Source organism: Schistocerca piceifrons, chromosome 8 (assembly GCF_021461385.2).
Source record: "Schistocerca piceifrons isolate TAMUIC-IGC-003096 chromosome 8, iqSchPice1.1, whole genome shotgun sequence".
Lineage (NCBI taxonomy): Eukaryota > Metazoa > Arthropoda > Insecta > Orthoptera > Acrididae > Schistocerca > Schistocerca piceifrons.
The window spans coordinates 468,024,460-468,046,610 of NC_060145.1; the positions used below are offsets into that span (position 1 = coordinate 468,024,460).

At 40.3% G+C, this 22,151-nt stretch overlaps 1 protein-coding gene across 1 annotated transcript in view; it reads left to right on the plus strand.

The window, feature by feature from the left end:
- The window catches only part of LOC124712463 (fatty acyl-CoA reductase 1-like), a 158,445-nt gene that overhangs the window by 84,697 nt on the left and 51,597 nt on the right, over nt 1-22,151 (plus strand). Inside the window, exons 5-6 of the mRNA XM_047242759.1 lie at nt 5,633-5,742; nt 7,970-8,162. Of these exons, the coding sequence (XP_047098715.1) occupies nt 5,633-5,742; nt 7,970-8,162 (303 nt within the window). The remainder of the gene's footprint in view (nt 1-5,632; nt 5,743-7,969; nt 8,163-22,151) is intronic.

A 22,151-nucleotide genomic window follows, 5' to 3' on the forward strand; every position in this document is an offset into this window, starting at 1 on the left:
ATTTCGAAGGAGCATGAAGTCAGAGGTATGCATGCTTTGTGATACAAACGACGAGACTCGTTTACAAATCTGCAAGTTGTGCGAATATGTTTCCAACAGCAAAAAAAAAGATATGAGCATTTAAAGAACTCAAATATATAATGTGTTGCCTCTTTCCATCTATGTGGTACACCCATGACAGTGGATGAAAACAATTTTGCGGTAAAAAATTGTAACTATCGCTCTTAAGTCCAGCTACGAAAATCCAAGCCGCCATGTCTAACCACCTGTCAGCGATTGCGAGGAAAACGTGACGAGACAGACGCCAGCTAAGCATGGCCTCACGTACTGCACCCTGCTAGAAATCCAAGTGGAACATGTGACATTGGCGCGACCATTCCGCCTGCAATTTCAATTCCCTAATCAATTTGAATCTCATCCCTTGCCATAGGTTCCCCAGATGCAATGCCGCATACTTCCCCATTGCTGCCATGTTAGAGAGTAAAACTGTAACTAATTTCTCTCCAACCTGCAGAGAAAGTTACAATAGTGGACATAAGCAGTATGTGAAGCCATACTTCATCTTTATGATGGCTTGATCTCTACTATAGATGCTTCCAATGAGGTGGCTGAAAGTCTGTAGAAGAATGACAGCCCATACTTCGTGAAGAGCAAAATCCTGAGAATGTTGGACATTGAGGCCTGGAGGGAAGCTGGCAATGTAACTCATAACAAAGATTTTCGGTCTGATTGACATCAGGACTCTGGACAAGCCGGTCCACTTTAGAAATGTTGTTGTCCACAAACCATTGCCTCACACATGATGCTTTATGACAGGGTGCATTGACATGTTGATACAAAGCAGCTATAATCACTAAGCTGTTCCTCTACTGTTTCCATATTTTAAAATGTGTTAATCTCTTTCTGTATTCAACGTTTTCTTGAGCGCAGTATGGGGATCACATCCTAACTACAAAAAAAAAAGAAAAAAAACCCCGCCCATACTTTAATATTACCTTCTCCTCCGTAATTCATTGTTGGCAGACAACATTATCCAAAGGATTGCCACAGAGTGTATTGCGATTTACCTGTCCAGTCATCCAGTGTTCAGTGGCTTCGCTCTTTACAGCACCTCAAGTACTATTAGCACAGATTACAGAAATGTTGGGCTTATGTTGAGCTGCTCGACCGTCGCACCCCATTCTTTTTACTTCCCTGTGCATACTCATTGTGCTAATATCCAACTTCTGATTTTACTATGTTGTTTACGACGAACCCGTGTCAACTACATCTGGACCAGGTGTGGCTGGGCTTGTTGTTCCTTCTCGTTTTCGCTTCACATAATCAACAGATGTGGGCACCTTTCATAGAATTGAATTTTGCCTGATGGGTTTGCTGCTTACACGATATCCAATGATTAGTTGACTTCTATGTCCGAGCAAATTTTGCTGTTACTGTTTCTCTGCTGATAACACTGTGTACCCCTCCTTTTTATACCAATAAGTTCGTCACGGAACTTCATTCACACAAACTATTAGTAAATAAGTTTCCACAATGCATGCACTCACACATAGCATCAAAAGTTTTACAAAAGGAATTTCATTCACACAGACATCATAATTAGCCAGGAAGATAGTTTTATTCTGACACTGATGCACTCATGTTATAGTAAAGGACTTTTGTCTCTTTGTGATGCATTACAGTTTGTCTCCTTTGTGTGTAACACATTTCTACTAGCAAACAAATGTCGATGTTTTGAAAATATTTGGATGTCATCTCTGTTGGTCTTCCAGCTGGTTTGATCTAGTTCACCATGATTGATTTCCCATGCATAAGTTTTCCTTAACAAAAAAATTTAGTATGTAGATCACCACGTTTCCTGTAACGGATCGTTCGGACTGGAAGCTGTGGTGGGTGGCCGGCAGTGTCCTGACAAGATGCTGTGTGCGGTAAGTCGCTGTCATCGAAGCTTGCGTGACTTGCTGGTATGCTGTAGAGAATTAGACGCTGATTCAGTGTGAAACTATAACTGTGCCAGGCAGTGTAATCTATGCAGCACAGACGTGCAGAGCAGCCAGTGTAATCTATGTAGCACAGACGTGCAGAGAGGCAACACCACTTACATTTGAGTTTCTTGAATCTGCATATCTGTTTCCTGTTGGTTGGTATGTGGAAATGAAGTATGATGACAACAGTGATAACGCATGATTTAGATAATGCGTTACAGTTTCCTTGATTCTGCATGCTTTCTATTTTTTTTTTTTTTTTGTATATGTGGAAGAGAAATATAATGCATATGCTGAAAAGACGGTACTTGCCACATTTTGTTTTGCCTTTAAAGACAGATCTGGAAACAGGTGGGGAGTTGTTTTTAGGCGTTTCACATGAGGCACACACTGTTTCCTTCCCCACTAATTTCTGATTTAGCAGAAGGGCTTGCAAGAAGTCATCACTGTTTTTCTGACTCTGGAGGGAGGTGGAATATAGAAGTGGAACTTCCACTCAGGGCATGATACTGATGTTTTGCTGTTGTAACTGTTACTGTACTTCAGTGCCTTTCATCTAGGACATGCGTACAACCAAAAAGAAGTATCATGCATATGTGTTACTATTAACAACCTTACCTCTTTGACCTATTGATCACATGCTGTTTCTCACTCTACATTGCGATGACGGTTGCCGTATACCCGTGAAGTTCGGCGATACTCGTCTGCCGCCCAGGTAGGCGCTATTCAGTCAGCCGGAGCGCTGATATCTTGATCCTGGTAGGAAGGAGGGACCTCCACGTCCTCCCTTTTGTGACGAAGGCAGACTGTGGTGCTGACCACAGCAACTGGTGATTATGGGGAGGTAGCCATCTGTCCCAGTAGCGGTTGTTGTTTTCCACAGAGTGTAGGAAATCTACAACAGACTTGTGCCGTACGTCACTTCGGTGCAGTCAGGGTATCGAGCGCGAACGTCAGGTACGCCATCAATCCATCTGACAGATGGCCTTGCGAGCTAAACTGCTGGGATACTTACGGAGGGAAGTAATGGCTAATATTTACCCGACGTCATTCGTCATGATCGCACAGGGCTTGCTATTACGAAGGTATCAACGGTTTTCTTTCTGCTGTGCTTGCTTAACGAGTTTGTTATAGAGTAGAACTGGTTCGTTAAAGCTCTTGGTACCGTTTTTTGCATTCGCCTTAGTATTTCTTTCGTCGCATTACTAAGGTTACATGACCCTGTTTGGCTGCTCTGACCCACTACTCTCTGCACAAGCCTCCAGTCTGGCTCACCAGAAACGCCTATGTGTTATGCCCTGATCGAGTGTCGGTGGTGAATTATTTCCATTACGGCCGCCTCGTGTTGACATTGCCTTAACGCGGCGAGATAACTTCGCTCTCGGACTTGGAATATTTTACCGGTTGTACTGCCCTATACAAGGTTGGCATGCAACACAATATTAAAGCTGAGAAATGCATCCTCGCTCCCTCGCCGTGACAAATGGCGCGTATGCATCACACGCTTTGAGCAAAGTTTGAGATTAATTATCTTTGTGTTGTGGTTGTCCATAAAGTCTTTGCTGCTAATAGGGGTGATGGCGAGTTCTTGCACAAGTCCAGCAACGTTGCCCAGTCAGCTGGATTTTGTGCTTCAATGGATTTTTTATTTGCAGATTGCGTGGTTTTGACGATCCACGTGCTGAAGGAAGAGATGATCATTTTCCATATCGTTCCCAATAGTACCACCTGAGCATTGTGTAGCTACTTTGAGGTACTATATCATGTGACCAGGTACTGAGCTTACACTGGCTTCATTGAAGGTAGGGAAAGAGTTGCATATGTTTGGTTGGTTGATTTGGGGCAGGGGACCAAATAGCAAGGTCATCAGTACCATCGGATTAGGGAAGGATGGGGACGGAAGGAAATCTGTCGTGCCCTTTCAAAGGAACCATCCCGGCACTTGCCTGAAGCAATTTAGGGAAATCACGGGAAATCTAAATCAGGATGATCGAACCGTCGTCCTATCGAATGCGAGTCCAGTGTGCTAATCACTGCGCACGGTTAATTTCCCTGTGTACAGCCTGTCCGTGATTCTTACCCATATTCAAGTGTCACCTCTCTATCGTGAAATCTGATGGTGGTTGCGAGGAGTTGCTGTGATCAACGCACTGGGCCTGCGTTCTGGACGATCTGAGTTCAAAACCACGTGTGGCCATGCAGATCCCAGGTCTCCAATCGCCAGGTCGATTCCACTGGTAACTACAGGGCTAGTTCCGTTCCTAGTGCAGATTAAATGCAACGTCTTATAATGGCCCACTGTCCCATGCAACTTTTGGCTCAGAATCTTTTCAGCTACTGTCATACTTTCGGAGTTATTCTAGGTGGCAATGGTTAGTGACTCACCCTGTACATGGACTGCCGGCCGGATTGGCGGAGCCGTTATAGGAGTTTCAGTCGGGTGCCGCGCGACCGCTATGATCGCAGGTTAGAATCCTGCCTCGGGCAAGGATGTGTGTGATGTCCTTGGGTTAGTTGGTTTAAGTAGTTCTAGGGGACTGATGGCCCCAGAAGTTAAGTCCCATAGTGCTCAGAGCCATTAGAACCATTTGTACATGGACTTTTTTTTATAGTGAACAAGGAAATGACTGCTTAATTTGTCTAGAGTAACAGAAAAACACCTATGAATATACAGTCATTCATCAAGAGTATTTTTGAACAAATATTTTAAAAATGGTTGTTAATTAACATGCAAAGTATCAAAAATACGAATGACCTGACTGTTTCCAAAAATTGTAAAGTTACTCCTAATGGCCTCTTCACTAAGACTGCCTATCTCATTGATATATTTTGTTTTTCTACTCTTTCTCGTATTAAGATTAGTAAATGTATCTTGTCCTTTGTGAACGGATTGGAACATTGTAACTGCTGGAACTGTTGACAATTTATAATTAATTAGCTAAAACCAGTTGCGTTTACATGTGCTTATTTTCCTATGAGGACGTATCAAGATTGCTGCCATGCCATCCTCATATGTTTACATTTGTTTACTTTCTGTGAGCATTATTTCTTTACAGGTGCCATTGCAGAATGTCGCAACAGAATTTTAGATAGCAAGTGTAAACCGTCATAAGTGAAGAAACAGTGTTCACAGCCAGTAAATAAATGCAATCATTTTCAGGCGGAGTGAACATAAAATCAATGTACTCTCAAAAACGCGTCTTTTGAGACATAATTTGCTGGTGTTGGGTGTCGGGAAAGCGGTTCTATTCTTATTGGTGCGTTACGATACAAACGTTAATGTCACGGACGTGTAGTTCTGACTTTATGCGCTAGGAGCGTTGTTGTCACTTTGCACGACGAGAGGGCCCTTCGAACTTAAATAAGTATGTGGATGAGGCCCATGGGTCATGCCTGCTGTAAACCCACTAACAACCAGCCCGTAATTTACGGGAACTGCAAAATCTTCGAATACACGTAGGTTGCTACACAGCTCTGAAAATCTATAAAGAAATTGTCGAATACAAGTCACGCAGAATCACTTATGTACTGTGTTTTAAATGTAGACTAACAGGCTATCAAGCAGGTGATCACAATGTTTTTCCTGACAAGCTAGATGATTGTGGAATAATGTGCACATTAGTGAATGTAAATAAATGTTGTTACAGGTTGTTGGGGAACCTACCAAACACGTACGCCTTTACGAAGAACCTGACAGAGGAGCTGGTGGCGAGGTACTCCGACCGGCTGCCGATCGTCATTGCCAGGCCGTCCATTGGTGAGTGGGAGCCTGGATCACTTTGTGACAGGCCCATTTATTTCGGTATCCCTTCCAGGCAGCGATGTATAAATGCTGCTGCATGAACTCCCTTGTGGCAATGATATCGATAAGTACTGCGTAGAACATCACCATTTTTAAACTGTATGGACCACTGGGCTGAACCTGTAGTGGCAGCCCTAACAAGCAAAAGTATCGCTTTGGAGCAATTTTCTAGTGAAATGCCTGTGAATCAGCATTTAAAATTTGTTATTGAACTATATGACATATTACTATACAATGATATAATATCAAGACACGAATTAAAATAGCCAGGCCATAGCCAGGACTTGAATATGGATCTTCTTCTTAATAGGCAGATGCGCTAGCTGTTATGTATTGTACCAGTGTAACTAATAGCTGGATTGACCATCCTAGTCCAATGCTCTCCCTAACACGCCTTTAGCCTAATTCCCCTTTGTTAAAGCGTCATTATTACCAAGCCTCTCCAGTATTGATGTAGCACCCTAGCTTTGTACGTAATGGGGAAGTCAATCACGGGAGAGCCTCAGGAATATTGACGATTTAAGAAGGGGAAAAGAGGCTGAAGGGGTGAATTGAAGTTTGCGTAAGGGAGGGCGATGGACTAGCGTTGTCGGAGCAGATGTGTCTGCTATTATGCTTTGGTAGTGTAACGGTTAGCACATCTGCCTGCCAAGCAGGATACCTAGGTTCAAGTCCCAGCTGTTGCACAAATATTTATGCATTTCTTCAGTTTCTGTCATTATTGAAGATAATGTTGAGACTTATATGTCTCGAATAAATTAAATTCCATCATAGGAATAATAGTATATACTTAGTGGTCTATAGAACTGATTGGACAGAAAAGCTGAAAAGAACTAAAATGATTAATATATTCAACACAATTTATCGATGGCGATATGGAAACTATATTTTTTTTAAAGATCTTAAAAAGGTGAAATTCATATCCTAATATTCCATCTCAATCAGTACGCAACAAAGATAAACACATGGTGATTAATTACACTCTATGTCTGGGACCGACACCGAAGCCCCGGCCGCGCCCCAATTTCCGTCCAGCGCTCTGACGGGAGCCTCGGTCAGATAACCCCCGAAGGGCACCCGCCCTTTTCCTGAGCAGGTCCGACGAAAGTTGGAGAGGCCGGCGATGACTACGGCAGCGGCGGGTTCACGGCGGACGAAGGGGTTGGCTGCAGCTCCATCGTATCCACAGGTGGTGCCGAAGAGGTAGTCGGTAGGATGCGAAACTGGGGACAGAAAATGTGAAAAAATCTCGTAATCCACGTCCCACTGAACGCACCTAACAAGTTGTATCATCATAATACACAAAAAAAAGATATGGCGTCATAAATAATTAAATGAGTGGAAAAATCCCGCATAATGCATGAAGTTTGAATACGTTCATTCTTTACTGCTGAGAAACTGCTACAGACGACTCAACTTAAGGCAATACCTGACACCTGCCAACCATTTTGCCAGCTTACAATTGCGAAGCGCAACCTGCTGTAGGCGAAAACTATAGCTGTATACGAAGGTATAAAGAAGCGTTGCCATGGAGACACAAAACGCGTTGTAGACACGCGATGTAGCCGCCCTAGTGTACAGCAGTTGTCTGTAATCATGTTTCTTAATATGGATGCTGCACCCGTAAGCTTGTCCATTAATCATATTGCTCTGTATGATTGTTCCATAATCTCAAAGGTGTTTCAGCGACACATGAAAAATAATTTTTTTCGGCACTTCACCACAATCACAGTTCATTTTTTCCGTTTCTAATAGAATATTGGCAACATGAATACGTAGGCAATGCTGGGTTTGCTTCAGCTAGTATGCGATATATGTAGATCGGTAGTCACAATGAGGTGTCGTTCTTATTCTCTATCGTAAAACTAACCTTTTTTATTTCCCTCACACTCACCTGTCTCACTGGTCAAATGGCGCCTGTCTTCCTTACCCGGTTTGTTGCTTACAGGAGTTGGAGGAGGGTTGCTGTGTTAAGATGTCGTCAAGTACCCTACGAGCTTCGAATGTTCACTTCCATCTCTTACGTTTCGTACACGATTGTCCTTCTCTTCCTCAATGAAAGAGACGAAAATCAGCACACAACCCGTAACCATTTCTACACACAAGTCTTTAATGGATATATTTCATAGCACCCAACACTAGTTGAAGAAAGAGCTATTTTGAAAAACTTTCTTTCCGACAGTGGTATCGACCTGGAAGGAGCCGCTAGAAGGCTGGGCAGCGAATATGAATGGACCAATCGGCTTCCTCGTAGCTGTTGGGAAAGGTGTGGTGCGGGTTTTCATGGCAGACCTCAACATCGCATCAGACCTCATACCTGTCGACTGCACGGTTAACGCCATCATCATAGTGGCGTGGCATGTTGCAGTAACGAGGTACGTATTACTCCTATTTACTATCCGTTTGATAAAAAAATTCGAGTAGACGGCATACTGGAGCAGACTTGAGATTGGATTCAAGACTTGCGGATAGAACTCAACACGTCGCTCTTAATGGAACAAAATCACCAGATGTAAAGGTAATATCTGGAATACGACAGGGAACTGTGACAGGACCGTTCCTGTTTAGAATATATATAAATGATGTAGAAGAAAGCGTCAGATGCTCTTTAAGGCTATTCGCAGATGATGCAATTGTCTGTACCAAAGTAGCAACGCCAGAAAATAGTAAGAATTTACGGAACGACCTGCAGAAACTGATGAATGGTGGAGACTCAGGCAGTTGACCCTGAACGTAAATAAATGTAACATTTTGCGCTTACATAGGAAAAGATATACATTACTGTTCAGCTACACTATTCCTGACAAACAGCTGGAGACAGCGTCAGCCGTAAAATATGTAGGCGTAACTAACCAGAGCGACCTTAAGTGGAATGACCACGTATAGCAGATAATGCGGAAAGCACATACCAGACTCAGACTCATTGGAAGAATCTTTGGAAATGTAACTAATCCACGAAGGATGTGGCTTATAAGGCGCTTATTCGCCAGATTCTTCAGTATTGCTCATCTATCTGGGATCCCTATCACGTAGGTCTGATAGAGGGTACAGATAAGATCCAACGAAGAGCGGCTCGTTTCGTCGCGGGATCGTTTAGCTGGCGAGAGAGCGTTACGGAGATGTTAAACAAAGAAAGGCGTTGTGCCTCAAGGAGAGATTTACTACTGAAATTTCGAACAGTAGTTTTCAGGAGGAGTCGGACAACATATTACTTCTCCCCACATACATCTCGCTTATTGATGAAGAGGAGACAATTCGAGAAATTAGAGCCAATACAGAGGCTTACCGACAATCATACTTCCCACGCACTATTCGCGAGTGGAACGGGGTTGGAGGGATCAGATAGTGGTACCAAAAGTACCCACCGCCACACAATATTAAATGGCTTGCGGAGTATGATGTGGCCTCGAATATTGAATTAATAAACTCCAATGCTTATTTAGTAATGTAAAATGTTATGTTGTGATTAACTGATATTATTCAAAAAAGTGTTGTTTTTTGCGGCCGTTAGTTTGCATGTTATGCGATCTGTAATAAAAGATACGGGCAACACAACGTAAAACAAATAGCAGCATTTATTAGAATAGTGTACAACGAAATGTTTCGCTTTGAGTGGTGATTTATGTGTGGCTATGTAGTAAAACTTTGTTCACTAATATAACCTACCATAGTCAACGAGAACTATCTAACCTGTAGAAGTTCAGTATGGAATGCAGTAACCAACAGTTTTGTGTTCTTGATCTGAATACGAATATTACTTTGATACCTCGCATTTACTATCCACTGTTTTATTGTGGCTGGCTGTAATAGTAGTAACTGTTGCTCTGTGTTGGCTGTGCAACTGGAAATGTGCAAACTGATCAAATGCAACTGATAATTCCAAATAGGCAAAGTGGGACTGCAACTGGATGCGTGTGCCTTTATGTCTGCATTACCCATGACTGGCAGAATAATGTCCATCTGTGCTCTATTTTGGGGGAGAAAAAACTGGGTGGAGATATCAGCCCCCTCTGTTGTGGCTGACAAAACTAGAGGTGTATGGAGCTGACTACTTGAAAATCTAATGGCAGAAGCATAAATAGGTTCCATCTATGAGCACCATGCATGTGGCGACAGACCAGCTCTGAGTGGTACCTGCTGTGGAGATTGCCCAGATGGTGGTGCCATCTGCTGCCATCACTGTGCATCATATGACTGCATACACAGCACAGTGCTTGTCACAGTGCTATTGCCGTATTTAAAATGTTTACAAAAATTCCTAAACACACACAAACTCTTTCTCTCTCTCTCTTACACACACGTTTGCACACACACGTTTGCACACACACACACACACACACACATTGTTTATTAAGGTGATTCAAAATATTAGTTTCATGTCTATTATCGGTGAAGTATGACTGTGGACTCTTGAATTGAGTGCACCAACGCTCTTTCCACATCTAAATTGTTCTTAACTGTACCAAACACATGCAGTTAAAAACAGTATGCTAAGCAGGCAGCTGACACTTCAGTTTTGGCATGATTGACACTACATACAGAAAGGAAGCTGAAAAAGCCTATAGCTGTGCTATATACATATTGTCTTAAAAAATACAGTAAACTGGCTACCTGTGACAGTTGACACACGCCAATAGACACAGTGAATACAGTACTCTGTCAACGATTGCAAGTGGGCAGTTAATGTATAAGGTAACTTATAACTGACACCTAAAACATGAATATGGACTGTGAAATGAAATGCCACAATGCCGTTTCCATTTCTAAATTGTCTGTAATATATTTGAGGCTCCAAATTTAGGCCTACTTGAGAATATATATTTTTGAAAGTTTTTCAGCAATCCTTCCTCTCACTAAGCACCATTTTATGGGAGAGGGGAGGAAGTAATGCATCATGTTCGACATTATTTCCAAATATAATTGAGGTAAATGACTGTATAACGTAACTTTTTCTTAAATTAACCTCGGACCCACCTATGATAGCATGTTTAACCACTGCCATGAGATTTTTCTGACAGTGTATCACAAAAAGCCAAACTAAACGTGATGCGTTTTCATGTGATATTTAACGCGTTGCGTCTCCTAAACTACATATTTTCGTAACCCACATGGATAAACCAGTAATGCTCCAATTACAGTTTCGAGATACACACCATGGACCAGGCCAATGATGGATAAGTTTTGAAAGAGAGGAAAGATCAATACCTCGAAAATACAACCTTTGGACGAAAATAAAATTATTTGTCAAACATATTCAGATTTCGAGTACAAAACACATTTATTTGCTTATTATAATGCTCAAGCGTAATTACTGTTCTCTGATCGTAAAGGAAATAATGATCATTTTTCCAATATAATTTTGTCTGTATTATTTATCAAAACATGTAAAGATTTCAAGTGTCAAATATATGTGGCTCTAATTTCATAATTGTTCTGCAACATTAAAAAATACACATTGCATGCATAAGAGCACTACTGACTTGGCTTACCGCTTAAGCTGCTCTTTTCAACGAACTTAGTTTCATTATTGTTTCACACTTTTAACAGACCAAAAATTGTGAAATTTAAAACTTTGCATGCATATAGATCGTAGTATGAAAGGTCAGTCGAATTGCTAGAGGTCTGTAAATTTCTGTCACCATATTTCAGCTGAGCTAGTTAAGACTCTGCCAGCATATGCGTCGTGTATCCAGTTGTCACTGTGCTTGCACTGCTTGTTCGCATGTGTTTCTCCTTGTGCCAAGGCCAGCACTACCACTCAGTAAGATCCGTGATGAAGACGTGTTGTTGGAGAGGGCATCGTGTTTCTTGCATGCGAAGTGTGCCATGAAGAGAGAGAGGGCAGTGTCTTCTTGTTGGCAGTCAGGCCGGTACTACGACTGCAGTGGCTATGCAGTTGTTTATACTAGCCCCTCATGTACCTCAGATGACTAGATAGTGTGGATCACACGCCGCTTCCTGGAGAGAGAGCGTGACAGACATATGTAGCAGCATGAGTCGTAAGTGTGGTTGCTATTGCGACTGTTTCTAGGGACCACTGTGGTCGATAATAGCTGTTCCAATGCCATATATAATTGGACACCAGGTGCGGTGACATCTGCTATGTCCTTACCGATTCATGATATTGGTAGGTGCGGTTTTACTTCTCATGGCCTGCATCTCAATAGAATAGGGAAGGATATCTGGCTAGGTTGATAGCAAATTCTTCAAGGGAGGAAACTACAACTCATGGGAGTATTAGTTTTTTAGGTTAAGCTCATTATCTACACATTCAATATTGAAAGAAGATGTATCTGAAAGTGTTAAGCATAATACTTGTGAAGACAAAATAAAGTACCAGTTAATATACTACATAAAAATATCAAAGGTTTAAAAAACAAAATTAATGAATTTCAGATCTGCTTAGATGAGCTGCAGTCCACAAATCCTGTTGATATTATTTGTATTGCTGAACATCATTTAGGTACTGAAATTGAAATCCTTAATATGGAAGGATATATCTTAGCTTCAAAGTATTGTAGAAAAGAGACAGAGAAAGGAGGAGTTGCCATCTACCTTATAAAGGGTCACAATTATAAAAACACTGACATTCTTAAATACTGTAGAGATCAGCATTTTGAAGTATGTGCCACACAAGTAGAAACACACAAAACAAAAATAATTATAGTCATTATATACAGAACTTCAACTGGTAATTTCCAGCTATTCACTAAACAGCTTCATGTAGTATTATATTTCTTAACTTATAAAAATAATGAACTCGTGTTAAGTGCAGATTTTAATTTTAATTTTCTGGAGGATATTTACTCAAGATCCATACTAGCGTCTCTTACCACTTCTTATAATCTCATTCCTTCAGTACAGTTCCCAACCAGGATTATGTGTACCAACAGCACCGCTATTGATAACGTTTTCATAGATACTACCACACTAGAAATTCATAGTATAAATCCAATAATTAATGGCCTTTCAGATCATGATGCCCAGTTGCTTACATTTAATATAGTGGGATCTGATTCAACTAATAACAGGAAGTGGGAAACTATACGAATAATGAATGAAATAAGAATTGAAGGTATAAAAAACTGTTTGAGGAATACAGACTGGAAAGATGTATACAATTCACCCAGGATAAATGAAAACTATAACTGTTTCTCTAAATCAGTCATAGATCACATTCAAAACTACTTCCCTAAGAAAGTAATCAAAGCAAATAGATTAAATGTTTCAAAACCTTGGATTACAAATGGAATAAAAGATCTTGTAAAACGAAAAGAAGACTGTACTTAATGTCAAGGGAAAACGATGACTAGAGAGCTAAAACAAATCACAAATTATATTATAAAGTTCTAAACAAAGTAATCAGAACCTCAAAATGTATTTATTATCAAGAAAAAGTAAATGCCTCTAATAACAAGGTATAAACTATATGGAACATAGTAAAAAGTGGAACAGGAAAAACTAACCAGTAAAATGCAGAGGTTATGTTAAATATAAATAATTATTAGACATATCCCCAAAATTACAGACACTTTCAACAACTTCCTCCTTTCAGGAACACAGTTCCTCAGAAGACAGCTTAAAATATTTAAAAAATGCATAGCCACAGAAGTTTGACAAAATTCAACTATATCCTACCTAACTGAATGAGATTTCTTATATTATTAGCTACCCTATTAAATGCTCCAGTGGTTATGATGAAATCAGAATATGCATAAATATGCTATTGTCAAACCATTACACAAAAAAGGTGACAAATCATCAGTGGAAATCTTCTGTCCCATTTCATTACTGGCAATACTTTCAGAAGTGTTTGAAAGGGTTATGTACAATAGACTTTATAAACACATAGTACAGAAAAATATTCTCATTTGCAATCATTTTGAATTTCGGAAAGGATTGCCAACTGATCAAGCTACATTCACTTTCACAGATGATACATTAGAATCAAAAAATGAAAAGTTATCATCACCTGGAATATATTGTGATCTGGCTAAAGCTTTTGATTGTGTAAAGCATGATATTCATCTACAAAAGTTAAAATATTGTGGGGTAACAGGAGTAGCAGGCTCATGGTTCTCATTCTATCTTTTTAATGGAAAACAGTGTGTGTCTGTATCAGGCTTACCACATAACAATAGTCATTCAAAATAGTAAACCATCCGACAAGGTGTGCCCCAAAGCTCTATTTTAAGTTCCTTGTTGTTCCTATTATATATTAATGACCTTCCATACGCAGTCACAAAACGCAAATTTTGTTTTATTTGCAGATTGGTACAAAAAACTGTACCTGTGATCTCACAGAGCAATCAGCTAATGACGTATTTGTAAGTATCAAAGGGTGGTTCACAGCAAATGGATTGTCACTGAATTTGGACAAGACCCAGTACATACAGTTTAGTACCTCACTAAGAGTACCTGACCCTATAGGTATAATGTATTCAAATAACGAAATTAAAGCTGTAGACAGTGTCAAAATATTAGGGCTACAAATTGACCACAACCTGAATTGGAAAACGCACATTCTAGACTTAATGAAACTCCTTAGTTCAGCTACATTTTCAGTATGCATGATAGCAGAAATACGTGATTTAAAAATGAATAAGTTAGTTTATTTGGCCCGCTTCTATTCACTAATGAGTTATGTAATCATCTTTTGGGGAAACTCCTCTTACAAAGAGAACATTTTCAAAATTCAGAAATGAGTCATTAGAATTATATTTGGTGTCAGTCCTAGATCATCATTCAGACACCTCTTTAAGAAACTTGGTATTCTAACTACTACTTCTCAGTACATATACACATTGATGCCCTTTGTCATTTCCAATATGTCTCTTTTTACACAAAATAGTGCAAAAGGTGATTGTAATACCAGAACCAAAAACAATCTGTATAAGGACTATAAAAGCTTAACATTAGTACAAAAAGGAGTCAAATACATGGGTACTCAAATATTTAATAACTTACCAGAGCATATCAAAGGTCATGTAAGTGATAAAGATCTGTTTCAGAGTGAATTAAAGAACTTCCTGTAGGCCAACTCCTTCCACTCCATCGATGAATATCTTCACAAGGTTTATAGCTCATAACTCTGTCTGCATTAGAATTATACAATATCCACTTGTCTGAGTTTAAAAAAAAAAACTTTGAATCTTTCCGCATCCCAGAAACTTCTCTCCAAGGGATCCATGGAAAACGATAAATGTAATGTAAACGTAATGTAATACGATAATGATGTATTGCATGGCCCTCGACTTGACGTTCATGGTATGTTTTGGCGTGTCACTGTTAATTGGTTTATATAGGGCAGGCCAAATTTGCTGAGTCCTTCCTGTAATGTGTATTTGTGGACGACGCTTTGTAAGCCCTTTGTAATCGTTACTCATATGTGAATGGGTAATTTTCTACTGCTCTGCGACTTATATCAAATTACATGTGCTTCTTGATAGATGGTCTTGCAATATCGATATAGCTGTGCATGAACTGTTTTGTAGGCTGCGAGAATCGTTTGTCTGTTCAGTTTTTAAAGTATTTGTGTTTCAGGTAATGGTTGCACATTAGGCTTAAACATATTGATTTATGAAAGGGTATGGCCATGAACCTGACTTGTTTTTGATGTGTTTGGAAAAAACGTGAACATCAATACAGCTTCCACAGGAAGGCCAGACTAATATTCCAACACCATATATCCAGAACTGATTAGTAGCCAATCTTGTCAACCTTTCTTAAATTGTATTATAATAACTATAGATTTCAGAATCCTGCTTTCGATAATTTTTAAGGTTAAAATTTGATAGTTACCCCAAGATACTTGCTCTAAGCTAATAATATTATCAACTATGGTTGCAGTCGCTAACTTGTCTCTGTTTGGAAAAATTATTTTTGTTAACATCTTATTAGCGAAGTAAATGTCCATTATCATTGTGTTATGGAGCAGGCCAAATTCTTTTGTGAACGTTCATCAGACTTATTTACTGTTTAAAATAAACTATTTGAATTTTCAGTGTGTTTTTCCAGTCACCCAATCATCCCCTTCAACATTATGTACGTTAGATCAGCAGGAGTTGCATGTGTGTTTTGTAATGTTATAGGAACGATTTTTATGTACTTCCATACATAATACAGACAATTTTTAGGTTCTTTAATGTGTGGTACAATAAATGAACTAAGCTCTTCGATAAGAGCAGCTTAAACTCTAAGTTGTTACAGTAGAGCAGCTACAATCGCATGTGTTATTTTGTCCACTATTAATGTACAGAACTCTTACGAGTATGTTGTGACAGTAGTGCCACATGTGGTTTGTACTCGAAATCGTTATGTATTTGATAAAAACTTTTATCTTGGTGTTGAGATATAGAAATTTTCTCTCTTTGTGGAATCTTTTCCATGATCCTCTTTGATTACATTTGTCTTTACATTTCGTAATTGCGGCATTACATCCTTATCCCTGAGTATCAGAACTAATGCAGTTTCAGTGGCACAACGCTTTAAACATTTTTTCAAAATGCATCGTTTTTCTACGGTTTGTCATGTCAAAGTGCCGAAGGAAAATATTGCCCATGGATAAACATGCAACTATGGGTGGTACTCCAAACAACTTTAATAAAAACTATGTAATCCAATTAATAACATCGATTATATTTTCCTAGTATACAATATGATGCATCATCATCTTCCCACCTAAAATGGTGTTCAGTGAGGTGAAGGATTACCGAAAAAATTTCTAAACACCGCAGATGCTGAAAGTTCCAACAGTAGCAAAGCCTCAAGTAAGGCTGCATTCGAAATGTCAGTACCATGACATATTTTGATAACTGTTACAGACAATTCGCAAATAGCATTATGCCACTTCATTTGGTAATTCACAGTGCTTTTTATGTATTAAGTGTAAATTATACATCATATGCTCTGTTCTGGTAACTGACAGTTGAAGGAGTAATTCAGAGTGTCTATTTGCATGTGTCAACTATCACTTAACAGAACATTTGTTTAGCACAGCTACAGATTTGATCAGGATCGTTTTTTGACATAGCCAAATTTATGCCTGAAATGAAGTTACAGCCGAATGCTTAACACATTATTTTTATCTGCACGCGGAAACAATATTTATCCCTGAAATGAAGTGACAGTTGCATGCTTAGCGCGTTATTTTTATCTGCGTGTGTGTTGTATTGTTATAGAAAAATTGAGAGATCGGAGTCATGTTTTAGGCTCCAATTATGGTGGTTATTTGGACGGGGAAACAATAATTTGAGGATTGACGTAAACATTTCGTGTGTGTGTGTGTATGTGTGTGTGTGTGTGTGTGTGTGTGTGTACGTGTTTTTCACAGAAATATTAGACATTATAATAACATAGATATCGACATAGATGTCAACCCTGACGCCCCGCTTTTCGCTTGCTTCGTTACGAGATAAGTGATTTAGCTAGTAATTAATAGTTTTCGCTATTATATAGTATTTACGTGCATTAGTGTCATTTAGACGTGATAAATTGAAGGTTTCACATTTCATTTGCGTCTGAATAAGATAAGCGAAGTTCCTGTTTAGGACAGTCCACGTGTTCGTAAATGTTTGTTTGCATTCTTAACTGACGTTAAATACGCGAGATTAACAATTAAATCAGTGCACAATACTCAGTATTTGCGTTTATTAGTGTGATTTAGACTCAATACATTGAAGGTAGAAGTTTTTATAAGTTTTATTAGGTCATTCTTCTCATGCACGAAAACGTTTGTTTACATTATAAACACAAGAGTTAATCAGTTTAAGTTACTGTAAAAAAATACTCAGTATTCGCGTTTATTAGTGTCATTTAGATTCAGTACATTGAAGGTAGCAGTTTTTATACATTTTATTAGGAATAGTGATACTGACAGTGAATTCTATCCTCACTTGTATACGTTTGACTAGCGCAACCTGCGACCGTTAACAGTTAAGCAAACGTAAATTACGTGGTAAATTACACTACAATATCTCAGTAAATAAGTGTTACAATACAATTTCTGAGCCCTTTTACATGCGGTTTAGTTAGCAGAAAACTAAAACTCACCTCGCCGTCTGCTTAAATTCCTTAGCTTTTGTGGGCTTTAGTGTACTGTAAGCCCATCAGTTCCTAAAAAATAGAGTTCGTATTTGTGCTTTACATTCTGAACTCTGATTGTTAGCTAAAGGTTTTGTTTTGTATATGCATCTGTCAGTGTACAATACTCAGTATTCACGTATATTGTCATTTAGACTTGGTACATTTAAGGTATCAGTTTTTATAGATTTATTAGGTCATTTTCGCGTGCACGTAAAAGCTTGTTTACATTATAAATACGAGGATAATCAGTCGGTGTAACTTACCGTAGGTTACTGTTTAATTCGTTAATAATATTCACTAGATAACCCAGAGCAGTTTACTCTAGGTCACTGTCTTATTCTTTAGTATTCACTAGATAGCCCCTAGCAGGAAAATAAGCACCAGATCTAGCTTCTACCATACATTTTTAACGTTTTTCATTATTGAATGTCCTTTCTGCCAACTACAGTGTAGCTGTAGTTATTAGCTTGATGCATAGGGACTGTGTCTGTTGTTTGCGGATGCAGGAGGAGCTGGCCACAGTCCAAACGCAGCTGGAAGCTTTGGTGGCCACAGTCAACAAGCTCCAGAGTGCACGTGTTGGGTGGGAATGGGGTGCCTGGAGCAGCCTCTGCTGTACTAGATGTGCACGGGGGGGGGGGGGGGGGGGGAGGGGGGGGGGATGTCACAGCTCTCTGCCACTGAGCCGATCTCAGGTGCGACTGAGCCGGCCTGCCCACTCTCATCTCAGTGTGGGTGGCGGACTGTGTCGAGGTCTCGAGCCTCAAGGTGCAAGGTGAAGGTTGTATGGGGGATGCAGGCTCCTGCCAAATCCCATGCACTCTGCTAATAGATAAAGTGTGCTCTCTGATGCTGGAGGGGGGGGGGGGGGGCTGAGCCAGATCAGAATGCAGCTTCTTCCAGGATAGTGGCCGCTCCTTCAGCAAGGTGCGGACAGGCACGTGGGGTTAGGCGTTTGTTAGTTATTGGGAGCTCCAATGTTAGGCGGGACGTGGAGTCCCTCAGGAACATATCGTCTAGGGCGGGGAAGAAGTCCAACATCCACTTGGTGTGCTTGCCGGGGGGCCTTGTCTGGGATGTGGAAGACGCTCTTCCGGTGGCTATCGAGCTTGCAGGGTGCAGTCAGCTGCAGATTGTTGCAAATATCGGCACCAACGATGCCTGTTGTTGGGGTTTCGAGGAAATCTTTGGGTCCTTTCGACGGCTCGCTATATTGGCGATGGGGGCCACCATCTCTCTGCAGCATCGCACCCAGGGTGGACCGGGGTCCTATGGTTTGGAATCGAGTGGAGAATCTAAACCAGAGGCTGTGACGAAAATGGTTGCAGATTCCTCAACCTACGCTATGGGGTGGAAGGTTTTAGGACGCCCCTCGATAGATCAGGGGTGCACTACACACAGGAAATAGCTATATGGGTAGCACAGTACTTGTGGCCTGCACATGGTTTTTTTTTAGATTAGTTTCATCCCAGCGGGAATCAAACCGTCGGCGTGAAAAATTACCAGTTCGTGGCACTGATGTGGGAGTGCCAACTTTAAAAATTGTTGGTTCGCCTAAACAGATCATTCCAAAGGATTTAAATATGCTAAATTTCATGTTAGTAAATTGTCGAAGTGTCTGTAGCAAGATCTCCGAGATACTCTCCGAAATCAACAGTAGCAATACCAATATTGCATTAGGTACCGATAGCTGATTGATACCAGGCATAAATAGCAGTGAAAATTTGAACTCGGTTTGGACAATGTTTAGGAAGAAAAGGACCGATGCTAAGGAAGTGGTTTGTTCATTGCAGTTGAAAGTTATTTAAACGCAGTTGAGATCGATACTAGGTCGGACTGTGAAATAATCTGGATAAATGTTGATTCATCGGGTTTCTGCCGGCTATTGGCGTCTTTCCTGCACGATATTTCAACTGCGTGACTCGCAGTATTCTTCACGTGCAGTATGAGACAGCACCTGAAGAAGACTGCGAGTCAAGCAGCTGAAATATCGTGCAGGAAAGACACGAATAACTGGCAGAAACCTGATTAATCAACATGGCAACTCCTTGTCTGGAAAGTCTGAATAATTACAGTCTGGATAAAGCTGTCAATCAGACAAGGATTGACTATTGTATTACGATGTTTTTATAGACCACCAGCATCCGCAACAATCGTCGCAGAAGGTTTCAGGGAAAATCTTGAGTAAATAGGGAATAAATATCCAAATTATAAATTAGTTACAGGTGGAGACTTAAAAATGGCATCCATTGACTGGAAAAATTACACTTTCATCACAGGGGGCAGAAGCAAAAACTCGTGTGATGTTATTCTAGGAGGGCCGTCAACATACAACCATGAGCAATTGGTTAGTAAACCAACTAGAGATGGGAACATATTAGATATCTTAGGACAAACATACCTGATCCTTTTGAGGAAGTTAATCTAGAAGAAGGTATTAGCGACTATAAAGTCGTTGTGGCTTCTATGTCAGTGGAAGTTGCCAAACAACTAAAGAAACAGCGTAGAGTTTTCTTGTTTGGAAAAGCAAATAAAACTATCATTAACGAATATCTTCATAGTCAGCTCCAAGCATTCATAGCGGGACACAAAGATATTGAGCAACTTTGGTCGGAATTTAAAGGTATTGTCCACCATGTGCTAGAGAGGTATGTGCCTAGCAATAATATAGGGGAGGGAAAGGATCCACCTTGGTACAACAAACATATTAGGAAGTTGCTGAGAAAGCAGAGTATTTTGCACAGTCGTTTTAAACGTAGTCACTGCCCCGCTGACAAACAGAAATTAAGCGAAATGAAAGCAGCTGTCAGAAAGTCAATGAGAGATTCTTTTAACGAATTTGAAAGCAATGTTTTTTTATCTGCAGATAAAAAATTTTGGTCGTACGTTAAATCAATGAACGCTACAAACAATTCAGTACCTTATCTTGCTGACAGTACGGGTAATGTAACGGATGATGATAAACAGAAGACCAAAATTCTAAACCTAGCTTTGAAAAACTCGTTTACAGTAGAGGACTGCAGCACCATTCCCCCTTTCAATTATCGAACAAACGCAAGGATGGCTGACGTAGTGTTTAGTGTATCTGATCGTTAGTCGCTAGGAAGGCATCTGACCCAGACGGTATCACGGTAAGATTTTATCTGCGTACATCCTAATTTAAACTGGATAAAGGTGGAACACAGCTAGTATAATGTTTATTAAAAACGAAATTCCTCCAACTGTACTTAAGATTTTTTATTTACTTCACTACTAGTTTCGACGTTGCGTCAACGCCATCTTCAGGCCCGTACACTTTGATGAAATCTGTTGTGTGTGGCTCAGTGTAGAAGTCCGCGGTGAGATCAACACGTGCTCCACATGGATCCAGATTCTTTCACATATCATTGGAACAGCGGAAAGTTCCACGGGCCTGGAAGAAGGCTCAGGTCATAGCAATCTACAAAAAGGGTAAAAAATCCGATGCACATAATTACCGGGCAATTTCACTGACATAGATTTGTTGTAGAATCATGGAACATATTTTGTGTTCAGACATAATGACCTTTCTAGACTCTGAGAAGCTCATCTGCAGAAACCAGCACTGTTTTAGGAAACAGCGGTCATGCGAGACACAGCTGTCCCCAACAGGCTCTAGATACCGGATCCCACGTTGATGCCACATTTCTCGACTTTCTAAAGGCGTTCGACTCAGTTCCGCACTGTCGCTTGCTCCAAAGGTGCGCGCTTATGGCCTATCCGATGACATATGCGGTTGGATAGATAGTATTCTAACAGACAGGGAGCAGTATGTCGTCCTGAATGGGGTGACTTCAACAGAAAGAAGCGTAACTTCAGGTGTGCCCCAGGGCAGTGTAATAGGTCCGCTGCTTTTTACGATCTACATAAACGATCTGGTTGATAGTGTTGACAGCGGCATTAGACTGTTTGCCAATGATGTTGTAGTCTACAGGAAAGTAGTATCACACGAAAGTTGTGAACAAATCACTGAGGATTTGCAGAAAATAAATGCGTGGTGTAATGACCGGTAATATTAGTAAGTGTAAGCTACTGCATATAACAAGGCGAAAATCCCCGTTAATGTATGAGTACAAAATTGCCCAGTCTTTGGAAGCGGTAACACCCGTCAAGTATCTGGGTGTGACTATTCGAAATGATCTCAAATGGAATGATCAGATTACACAAGTAACAGGCAAGACGAACTCTAGACTGCGGTTTATTGGTAGAATCCTGAAGCGACGCAGTCCTTCAACAGAGGAAATAGCTTACAATACGTTAGT